Here is a 12,189-nt window from a genome sequence, read left to right as displayed (position 1 = left end):
CATTCAAATCAAGACAACCTGAAGATAACACCTCATACCTACTACATGGCAAAAATAATGAAGGCTGGTAAACATGGAGAAATGGGGAAATTTTACAATATAATTTTGTTCAGGGTCTGTGTCCTGGTACAAACATTTCGTAGTACAATATGTGAGACAAAACTGATCATACCTTTCATACAAGCAATTCCACTGCAATTAATCAGCAATTTATTGTTTACATGAACCAGGCACTGTGCTAGGTATGGAGATGAAGACAAAAAAAAAAAGGAAGTAATCTTCTCTCTCAAACAGCTTAAATTTATCAGGGAAGACAGCACGTGCACCTGTAAGTACAGGATAGGGCAAAGCTGGAGACTAGACATAATGACTGCATTGATAAGAGGGAACTAACTCCTGGGTGAGTAGACTCCCTCTATCAGTATAAATTGTCAACTTCTTAAAAGACTACTTGAGTCTTAATTGCCTAGGGCACTGAAAGGTTAAATAACTCAGGGTCACACAGGTAATTCTGTGTGTCAGTGGAAGGAATTGAACCTATGACTTCCAGGCTTCAAGGTTAACTCTCTCAGATTTTTTGCAGACAGGCAGTATGTTCCCAGTATAGTGGACAATCAGTGCAAAGGCACAGAAACGCTGGTGAGGAGACAAAAGGTGGTCTGGCGGATGGTGCTGCATGAGAATTGGAGCTGTGTATAATGAGGCTGGAAAGAGGTTGTGGCAGGCTTTAAAAGCCAAACAGGAGTTTAACTGTTAACCTCAGGGCAATAAGAAGGCCCTGGAATTTAAGTAGAGGAGCATGGTCAGAGCTGTGCTTTAGCACCTATGTGGAGGAAAGACTTGTGGTAGAAAGAGCAATGAAGAAGCCACTCTAGTACTCCAGGAGACCAGTGATGAGGATCTGTGTGATTAGTGAGGCTGAATAAGAAATGGGGATAATAGGTATTGCAGAGATAGAAATGTCCTTTATAATTACCATGAAATATATTAAACGTCTAGGAATTAATTACTGATAGTAGATAAGTGATAGTTGTCAAACTCTTTTATGGAATCATGTCTTGTATTTCCCTTCTAGGGAGAAGCAGGATCTGAGGTTAGTTACCTCATAACTGAAGTAGTGGGGTGTAGATGCAGGAATGAAGACGTGAAAGGTGAAGATGTGGGGAAGTGTGATGTGTTTTCTGGATGCTATTGCTGTTACACAGTGTGTGTGGTATTGTAGAAAGAACCTTGGCTGCAGAGTCAGGACCTGGGTTCAAATACCACAGCTGGTAGTAACCCTGTAAACCTGAACAAATACCTGATTTCCCTGAGCCTCAGTTTCCTCATCTATAAAATGAGGAGGTGGGACAAGATGGCCTTTGAACTCCCGACCGGCATTAGATCTATGATTGTAAGACCCTGGATGTCATCTGTTAGTTGACAATTCTGATGTTATTTTTTAACAAGGTCTACATAAGCTATTCTATTCCTTAATGCACTCAGAAGGCATTTAACACCTCATCTGGGCTTTCACTGCTGCCGGGCAATCCTTCTAGACTTTCCCAATTGACTCACTCCCATTATCAACAGTTTTTCCAAACCTTTTCATTCTTCCTCAAACCTCCCACGGCTCCCCTCTTTACCCTCTCAGGGGAAAACCTTGCTTATATTTTACTGCAAAAAATTGAGGCCTCTCACTAAGGGCTCCCTCTTTTCCCCTCCATCTCAGAAGATGCCTTCTGTGATTATCTCCTCCAACCCTGGCTCACAAGTAGAGGTGGTCCTTTTCCTTGCCAAGGCTAGCTCTTCCACCTGCAAAGGTGATCTCATTCCATCCCATCTTCTCCAGCAGATTGCCTTCCTCCATAATCCCCACTGTCTTCCTCTCTACTGGCTGCTTTCTTACCGCCTTTAGACATCCCCATGTCTCCTCCATTCTCAAAACCCCCTATTCGATCCTTCCATTCCCACTATCATACCATATCTCCTGCATCAACATAGGTGCCTCCCCTTCCTTCTTAACTCTCTACAATCTGACCTCTAATCTTATTATTCAATTGAAACTGCTCTCTCCAAAGTTACCAGGGATCCCTTAGTTGCCACATTCAATGGCCTTTTCTCAGTCCTCCTCTTTCTCCACCTCTCTGTAATCTGATCTTTTGATACTCTCTTCTCTCTAGATTTTCAGGGCACTGTTCTTCCCGGTTTTTCCTTCTACCTTTCCAACTGATCCTTCTCTGTCTCCTTTGCTGGATTTTTATCCAGGTCACACTTGCTAATCTTGGGTGTCCTACAGGGCTCTATCTTGGGGCCTCATCTCTTCTGTTCTATATTATTTCACCTGGTGATCTAATCAGCTCCCAAGGATTCAATTGTTATCTCCAAGCTGATGACTCTCAAATTGAATTATCCAATCCTAAGGGCTACTGACCTTCATCCTCACATCTCCAAATGTCTCTTAGATATCTCAAACTGTATGTATTGTAGACATTTTGAAGTCAACATGTCCAAAATTAAAATCATGACCTATCCCCCAAACCGTGCTCCCTTCCCTAATACTTTTAAAGGCAACACCACAGTCCTAGTCCCCATCTTTCACTGGCCATATCCAATCTGTTGGAAGGCCTGTTGATCTTGCTTTCCTAACAGCTCTCACATACGACCCTTTCTCTCCTCTGACACTGCCTCCACCCTGATTCAGGCTCTCTTCACCCCATGATTAGATTATTGCAATAGCCTGCTGGGTTAGGCTCCTTGCTTCAAGTCTCTAACCACTCCAGTCCATCCTCCATTAAACAGACAAAGTGATTTTCCTAAGCACAAGTCCGAGCATATCACTCCCATACTCGATAAACTCCAGTGGCCTGCTATCACCTCTAGGATCAGATACAAAATCATCCATTTGACATTAGAAGCCCTTCACAGCCTAGTCCTCTCCCACCGTTCCGTCTTCTTATACCTTACTATGCTCTATTTGCTCTCCGGTACAGTGGCACTGGCTCCTGGCTGCTTCCTGAACAAGACGCCATGTCTCTCAGCTCCAGGCATTTCCTCTGACTGTCCTCCATGCTGGAAAGTTCTCCCTCCTTGTCTCTGCCTCCCGGTTTCCTTAAAATCCCACCTTCAGCAGGAAACCTCTTCCAGTTCCTCAGAATTCTAGGGCCTGGGCTCAGTTGATTACATCCCATTTATCCTTATCTGTACACATTTACATATGAGCCCAGACACTTGCCCCTCACCCCAGAAAGAATTTGAGCCCTCTTGGACTAGAAATACCTTGGATTGTCCTTCAATTAATTCTCTTACTGGATCAAAAAAGTCTCTAGTGTTTGCCTGAGGTTATAATCCTATCAACTACCCTATCCTTATAACCTTAACCGGGCCCAGTCCTCCACTGTCTATTACCTCCAGATGGCCCCTCTCCACTTTTCACCCTTGATCCTATCTCCCATCAAGATTCTCCCCAGACCCTTCCTCCAGTCACCCCAAACGACTTAGCCACTCCTAGATCCCTTCCACATTCTTTCTGTATATCTTGTCTCCATTAAGAAGCTGAGATTCTTAAAATCTAGGCACTGCTCAGAGTCTTATAGTCTAGCCAATAGCTCACAAATGTGCAGATTCCTTAAGAACCTGGACAATATGGTGGACCTTTAATAAAACTTGTCTTTGGCTGAAAGAAGGCTTGGGTCGAATTCATTTGGGCAGGACCCATTTGTTGCGATTTTGGGGTCCCAGCACCTCTAAACCTCAACAGTAACATACAAATATGACCATGTCACCTTCCTACCCAAACTCCAGTGGCTCTCTATTATCTCCACAATCAAATATAAATTCTTGTTTGGCATTTAAGATCTTTTACAACCTTTACATTTTTAATGTGAGGGTCCAGGAACTTTAAAAAATCTATAACTATATTTCAATAAAATTTTATAATAATATTTCAATAAACTCAATAAAATTTATAATCTTATGTATTATTCTATGTGCATTTAAAAACATTGTTTTAAGAAGTTAGACTACTAGGGGGCAGCTAGATGTGTATAGAACACCGGCCCTGAAGTCAGGAGGACCTGAGTTCAAATCCGGCCTCAGATACATAATACTTCCTAGCTGTGTGACTCTGGGCAAGTCACTTAACCCCAATTGCCTCACACACAAAAAAACCCCGCAAAACAAAGCCCCGCCCCCAAGAAGTTAGACTACTATCAGACTACCAAAGGGGTTCAGACACAAAAAAGGTTAAGAACCCCTGCTGTATGCACACTGCACTTCAGCCAAACTCCTGCTATTTCTCATACCCAGCACTCCAACTCCCACATCTGTTCTTTGGCACTGGCCATTTCCCATACCTGAAAATGAGCTCCCTTCTCACCTCCATCTGTCAGAATCCCTAGTTTCCTTCAAGGCTCAGTTCAAGTACTACCTTCTAGGTGACTCCCTTCTAGAAACCCCCAGCTGCTAGTGCCTTCCCATCTCAATTCACCATGTGACTACTTTGTACCTACCTATGCAAGTATATATTGCCTCCCTAGACTGAATGTAAATTCCTTGAGGGCAAGAACCAGTATTACTTTTGTCCTTGTATCCCAAGTGCCTAGAACAGTCCTTTGTACTAAGCAGGTACTTAATAAATACTTAATAAATACTTATCGGTTGTTTATTAGGAAAGGATATTTTGGGAAATATAGGCAATAAAAATTAAAGAGTTGAAGACAGGGGAAAGGAATATAATATTATGCCAAATGCACCAAATCACAGGCCTAAGACGCTTCCTTTTTTGATCCTTAATCAAATGCTCTCTACTTTATTTCCTTATCTAGTTGCCCTATGACTCATGAATATATCTTCCTAATATAAAATGCTATTCCACAACCCCTTTTATCTTTTTTGTTCATTCCAAATAAGAAATGTCCTTCCAAGGCCATATTCCAGTTATAAATTCCATCCCAACACATCTCTGTTATACCTATCTGGTCAAATTTGTCTCTCAGCATTAGGTTTTCTAATTCATCGTTTATCATCCATACTTTGTGCACCTGGACACAGACATCTGAAGCTATGGGTTTTTGCTCCTAGCTCTCTTCTTTAATATTGTATTCCAAGAATTACTGGTCCTCTTTCTGCTATTCTTCTTCCTATGTTGTACCTGCTACTCTTTATGATAAGAGACTTGGTAGACGGATTTAAGCAATTTTCTCTCTCCTTCCATTTTCAGTTCAAAGGTCTCTTGATCAGATTACCTGAGCTAAAACAAATATTTTTATTGGCCCTAGTTAGGGACACTACTTTCCTAGTCAAAAGCCTACCCATCCAGTGAGGCAACAGATGAAAGTAAACAGCACATTTTTTTCTATTCCAATCAAATGAAACTCAGCCAACTGAAATTTGGCTTTCATGAACCTGGAATTTAGTTTTTCCCCATTTTCTGGCCAGTTTTGTTGGCCTGACTGCAAATGGTTAGGGCAGATCACATTTAGGTAAAGATATAGATATAAGTAACAAGTATAATTAACCACTTTTACTATTTGTTGTTTCCTGTGTCTAAAATAAATACTAATCTTTTTGCCAAGTGGAGCCATATTATTTCTCTGTATTCCCACTCCACTGTTATCTGGATCATGTTAGGAATCCTGTAGATTCTCAACTGAAGGGCCTTAAAACTTAAATTTAAAGTATCTAGGCCTGGGGTGGGGAACCTGTGGCCTCGAAACCACATGCGGCCCTCTAGGTCATCAAGTGCAGCCCTTTGACTGAATCCAAACTTCACAAAACAAATTCTTTTATTAAGTCCTGAGGAATTCAACTACAACCTGGACAACCTATTTTTAGAAGGCTCTAATTATTAGGAAAATTTCCCTCCCATAAAGCTAAAACTTAGTTAGGTCCAGAAAAGCAATTAAAATAATTATGCTCTCACTAGGGATTATATAAATACTTCTGTATTAAAAGTAGGACCACAGATACCAATACAAATACACAATCGGTTTTTATGGAAGCTATTGCAAATTCTACCCCTTTCAAATCTGTTCTTTATACTGCCATGAGCTTTTCTTTTGAGGAAAAAAACTCAATAGTAGTAGTAACTTCAATATAATTTACATAGTGGAGAAACTGAGAAGAGCTACACAAGTAAACAATACAACTTTGTGTGATCACTCTTGATAAGCTAAAAAAAAGCTGTCAGTTAAAAATGCAAAGAAACTTCCAAAACAGCATTTGAAACTTTCCACCCCAACTTTAATAGTTTGCCAGAGTCATTCTATGACTGAATGACTCAATTCTCCTGCCTGAAATTTAGTATAGTTTACTGTTTCTTTCTCTAAAGGTACAAATGATTTCATAATTACCTTGAGTATGCAGTGCCTACAGAGATAAACTTTATACTTAGCATAATGGACAGACTATTTGGGATCCTCAATCTTAGCTGTGACTCTTACTAGTTTGCTTCTTAGTGTCTTCTTGCAAGTCATTTAATTCCTTGAGTCTTGAAAAATGAGGACCTCGTACTATGACCTCTAACATTCCTTCCCGGTCTAATACTCTGTTGAGGAATCCCTTTTGTTCATTCTTACTCTGCCTCTGATGTTTGACTCTTTAATCCAATTCTGCCTGAATATACTTTATCATAAAATATGATAAAGCAGAAACACATGTAAACATAGGCCATTGACTGTGACACCACCTGGTGTTCAATGAAGTGCAATTTTTTTTAACTTTAGCTATCCTAGTTGAAAAGCACATGTGGTTATCAAAAACCAAAGTCAACTAAAATTTACCAAGCTAACTTCATATTGTAAAAGAAAATTGTTTATTAGCCTGATTCACTAATGTGACAGCAAAAATTATACTGATATACTAAAATATACTGATCAACAAAATAATGAGCAATTAATAAAATATTTTCCTCGTACAATGTTGCAACCTCTTCCCTGAGTCTCAGTTTTTTCATCTCTAAAAGGGGATGACATTACTTAGACTAGTCTACCTCACAAGTCAGTTGTGAGGAAAGCACTTTATAACCTCAAACTGCTTTAGAGCTTTTAGCCATCTTACTCCCAAGTGAACAGAAATGTGTAAGTTCTCTCACACCACACACAAGCCTAATTTGAAGGCCTAGTAAGGTCAAATGAACTAGTATTTGACATTCTGACTTACAATATCCTTTCATTCAAGGATCTCCAATTAATTTTTAAATAGATCTCCACATACTAAAGTGGTATCTACAATGTTGCTTTCTTAAACAGTTTTGAATGCTATGAAATATAAATTAATGAATCTTCACTTCACAGTGAGAGCTGGTATCACCTGCAGGTGCTGTCTCTGATCACCATCAGGGTTGAAGAAAGTATTGTATTGAACTGCTGTATCATCAGCTTATAATTTATCTACAAAACTTCACCAAACCATAAGTGATCGATCTTTGGATTCAGCCTTTGATATTGTCAGGTGGTCCAGTGGACAGAGTACAGGCCCAGAATCAGGAAAACCTGAGTTCAAATAGGTCTCAGACACTTGCTAGTTATATGACTCTGGGCAAGTTATTTAACCTATGTCTGCTTCAGTTTCCTCAGATATAAAATGGGTAAAATGACAACATTTTTTTACCTCCCAAGGTTCTTTTGAAGATTAAATTCGGTAACTATCAAGCTCTCTGTATTACTATGGCACATAGTAGGTGCTCAATAAATTCTGATTTCCTTTGTTACAGTAAATTCCTAGAGTCACTATCATTTTTGCATTAACCCCAAGAAAACACAAGAAATGGTACTTTTGCAGCTCTTGCCTTGGTTGGAGTGCAGGAGTAGAAATACATGGCTGAACACACCATTCCCTCATTCCAAAATATCAAATCATTGCCACTCTCTTCTTTTTTTAAGATGATTAGAATAGGGTTAACAGCTATTCCAGGAATGTGCCTAAAACACTGTAACAATGTTGCCTGTTCAAAAGATGTGGCTACATGATGGTTCAGAAGACCCAGCTCAAGATTCAGTGCCTCCAGATTGTTAACCAGCTCCTCATGACAACAAAGTGATAACCCAAATCACATTTAACTAGCTCAAAAATCAATGGAGTTCCTACTATAAGAGGGAAGGGACTGTTTTATATTGCTCTGCATTGGCACTTAAGTGCTTATTAGATTAGAAAAGTACTGAAGTATCACATACCTATGCTATTAATTCTATTATCAATAATAATTTTTTTCATATACAGGTTATGAAAGTATACAGAAAATAAAAATTATTTTTAAATTGAAACATAATACCAGTAAAGTCAGCAATATATGTTGATGATAAGCAGAAAGGAAGATGTAGGATTCCATGCAAAGAGAAACAGAAACTTCACACAAGGAGGGAAATAAGCATTTATTAAATGTCTGCAATGTGCTAAGTTCTGTGTTAAGTACTTTTAAAATATTATTTCATTTTATCTCACAACAACTCTGGAGGTAGTTGCTATTATTATTATCCCTTTGTTACAGATGAGTAAACTGAAGCAGAGGTTAAGTGACTTGCCCAGGGTCACGGGTGGTGTCTAAACCCATATCTGAACTCAGGCCTACATGACTCCAAGCCCAGCAGACTATCACTGTGCCATGTAGCTACCTCTTTTGACACTGATCATAGGATCAAAGGTTTAGAGCTGGGGGAACTTTAGAGATCACCTAATTCAGTCTCTTCATTTTACCTACAGATGAGGAAACTGAGGCCCAGTGACACTAAAAGACTCACCACTGGAAGGAGCCTCAGAGACCTTATTAATTATTCATCTTATAAAACAAACAAAAAACCCCAACAACTCAAACCAATCTTGCAGTCACATGGGTACTTCCTTTCATGAGACCAGTCAAAGGTCATTTTCACTGTTGCTCTCTTGAAAACTTCACTGGGTTTGGGGAACTGACAAAACCCACTAAGGCCACAGACAAAATTACATCTGAACAAGAATCCTTTCTAAAACACACCTGACCTTTGCTTGAAAACCTTCAAAATGAGTTAATAAACTACACTTTCAGCCCAAACCTGGCCTCAGACGCTTAAACCCCTATTTGCCTCAGTTTCCTCACCTGTAAAAAGAGGACAATAATAGTATTTTGATGGTATTTGATCCTCACAAAATTGTGAAGATCAAATGAAATTATATTTGTAAAGCACTTGTTGTAGTACTTGGCATGTAGCACATGCTCAGAAAATGATTGCTCTCTTCCCCACTCTACTTTTAGATAATTTCAATTGTTATTATCAAGTCCTGAAATAAAATCCTAGCTATGAGTTGAAGGATAAAGTGTCTTTAACTGAGATAAAAGGGTAGCAAACCTGCCACCCTGGGGGATGTCCCAAGTGTGCAGAGAACAATGGATTTCTCATCTAAGAGATCCAGGAAAGGTTCTTTATAATCTTAGGAAAAGAGGGGTAGGAGGTAGCATGAGGTAGCAAGGCCTGGTCATGAGACCCCAGTGGCCCTTGGCAATCAGGGCAAGGAAAACCACTTCACTCTGGCTGTTTTGCCTTTCATTCCATGAATCCCAAAGAAAGGGGGGCAAGGATATTAGAAGCTGAGATTCATTTTAATCTAGGTTCTTTTACAAGATAAAATCTCTGGGTGGGTGGGTAAGGGGCTTAGGGTATACTTCAACTCAACCTAGTCAAGAGTAAATATCTTAAGAGTAGGAATGTAAAGACTGAAATCCTGACATTACTAGCATCACTAAGGGAGTGGCAGTCCATATTACCTTTGGTGTTAATAATTTTCAGTCATAATATTAACAATTCTCTGTCATCAGGAAGCTTTTTCTTATACCAAGCCTCACTTAGCCTTTCTGTAACTTCTATCCACTGCCCCTAGTACTGCTTTGTAGGGACAAGCAGAATAAATTTATCCCGTTGAACATCACAACTTTTCAAATACTTGCATTCAATTCAACAAGCTTTTATCAATGTGCCCACTATGAGGAAAGAAAAAACGGTCCCTTCTCTCAAGTCTACTTGAAGACATCAACTCTTCAGCTACGTGATCTGTCCCCTTCGCCCACCAAGTTTTCAGTCCAAGACACTTCACCCTAACTGGCTATCTCTAATACTGTCCAGTTGACATTTCTCTCTGCATCTCTAAATCCCAAAGTATGGTTGGGAACAACTATGCTATCTATCAGCTACTTTCTTAGTACACCAAGGACAGCTTTCGCGGGACTTTGCTACTTGAGTTGTACCCGTTATTAAGTGACAGACGAGGTCAAGGGTCCCACAAACACGATTCAAAAAGAACGCATCTTCCTTGCCCGCAACTTCAACCTTCACATCTACAGTAAGGCATTAAAGCACTCCTCTACTAATGCAATCCTGGGGAACTTTAGGTTTTACACCTCCATGGAAAGGAAACACACGGCACGATCCCACAAGAAGCTTCTCACAATCACGCATTCAACAAGAGTACTTCTGGCCCAAGAAAGGACTGATCAGCTCCGGGTCCCGGGGGGCTCTGAAGGACAGCCACAGCGAAAATGATCACGGACCCGCCTTCAACACGAGGGGCTGGAAAGAGGAGAAAATGGCTTTTTCCTTCAAACAAGCGCTGAGATTCCCTGATGCCAGGAGGGGACCGTCCCAAAGGGCTGCCTGGATTCCAACAGTGTAGACACAGGAGGGGTCTGGGGAACCAGGGCGCAATCTGCGGGTCCTCCTATCTTAACTTTGGTCACAGGAAAGGGCAAGTCATGGCCCAGGTCACCGAGGGAGTGCCTCACTACCTGGGGAATGGGGACGCCCGGCCACGAACTGGGGCCCCCCTCTACGACTCCGGACACAAGCGCGCCCCTGATCACGTTCCTCCGGGGCCTTCGCTCCACCCGGGACAGCTCTGCTTCCTCCCCTCGCCCCCTCCTCAGCTGCGAGGGGGTGTGCGCCCCTCCCAAGCCCGCAGCCTAACCCTGCCCCCAAGCTGGAAGGACTTGTGGCTTACGCGGAGACCACCTTCCCGTCGAGGATTTCTGCCGGCGCCATGGCCCTTCTGTGCCCACCGCCCTCTTCGGGTCCCACAGTTCTCCAGCTGAAAGACACCCCGCAGCGCCGCAGGACAAACAGACCCCACGTGCTGGCCACCAAGAGGCTCGACCACTACTGCGCAGGCGCCGGAGGATTCGGGAGTGCTCGCGCGCGCGGTAAATCAAGAAGGGGGAAGGGTGGAAGAGTGGGGGCGGGGAGAAAGAAGACAGAAAGAGGAAGCCGCCAGTGATTGGCTGGAGGGAGAGTGGGTTTCGGGACGCCTCATTATAGCGGGAGGCGGAGGGCAAAGGACTCTGCCGCTACTGTATGTTCAAGCTCGCCCTCGAATCTTAGCCAATCAGGAGGCGTAGGAGAGGGGCGGAGGAGGGAAGGCGGGGTTGGGTGGGAGTGGGTGGGAACTGCTACTCGTGAGGCAGGGTTGGCCCGTGTGTTTGGCATACGTGCGTACATTCCTACATCCGGGGAAAAGGGTGAGCGGTAGCCGTTCGGGACCCGCTAGGGCTGACACGTGACTAAACGTCCCTAGGCTGGCGTCAGCGCCTCCACTACGGGGCAGCATAAGGGACAAGTGGGAACGATTCGGCTTTTAGGAGCAGCCGTGTCATAAACAACTGCACGGACTTCTCCGAGAAAACTGTGTACACTTTGATCTGGAGGGTCACGGGTGATATAATGAGCCTCTTAATTTACACAAGTATTTGTTAAGAGCCATGTCAGGCCTTTTCCTAGCGCGTGTGCACACACACACACACACACACACACACACACACACACACACTCACACACACTCACTCTCTCCAGATCAGGAAAGAAAGCGGAATATTAACAGATAACTGCGTTGTAATAATGACTAACAATGTAGGAGTTATTATCCCTGGTTTACAAATGAGGAAACTGAGGACTGAGGCTGAAACACTTAGGGGATCACGGCTTCCTTTCCACAGAAGGAACAAGCCTCCTACTAAGTGTGAGGTGGGAGCCATACCCAGCCCTCCCAGACTCCAAAGGGAGCATTTAATAACACCGTGCAATAGCAGGTAGATTTGGAGTCAGAGGATCTTCTACTGGCTACCTGTGTATCCTTGGACAAGGCACCAGCCTGGCTTCAGCTTCTTCATGTGTAAAATTGTTGAGGTCTGAGAGGTTGAGACCCCTTAAAGACTAGAGTATAGGACAGAGTCATGTTGAATGAATTCACAGA

The 12,189-nt window shown here is 42.2% G+C and overlaps 1 protein-coding gene across 4 annotated transcripts in view; it reads right to left on the bottom strand.

The window, feature by feature from the left end:
• Window positions 1-11,174, bottom strand: part of MTHFD1 (methylenetetrahydrofolate dehydrogenase, cyclohydrolase and formyltetrahydrofolate synthetase 1) — a 72,457-nt gene extending 61,283 nt beyond the window's left edge. The window contains exons 1-2 of one of the 4 annotated variants that reach the window (XM_021004677.2): window positions 10,945-11,170; window positions 10,397-10,517 (exon numbers count right to left, since the gene is read on the bottom strand). Coding sequence is in view for 1 of the 4 variants with exons in the window: in XM_021004676.2 (XP_020860335.1) it covers window positions 10,945-10,985 (41 nt within the window). In the remaining 3 variants the exon portion in view is untranslated. Of the gene's footprint in view, window positions 1-10,195; window positions 10,311-10,348; window positions 10,368-10,396; window positions 10,518-10,944 lie in introns of those variants that run through there. The other 3 variants (XM_021004676.2, XM_021004678.2, XM_021004680.2) reach the window with 3 other exon arrangements.
• Between the last annotated feature and the right edge of the window lie 1,015 nt (window positions 11,175-12,189).

The sequence above is a fragment of the Phascolarctos cinereus genome, unplaced genomic scaffold (genome assembly GCF_003287225.1).
Source record: "Phascolarctos cinereus isolate Bilbo 61053 unplaced genomic scaffold, phaCin_HiC Scaffold_3;HRSCAF=262, whole genome shotgun sequence".
Lineage (NCBI taxonomy): Eukaryota > Metazoa > Chordata > Mammalia > Diprotodontia > Phascolarctidae > Phascolarctos > Phascolarctos cinereus.
This window is presented reverse-complemented; position numbering and strand designations above follow the sequence as displayed.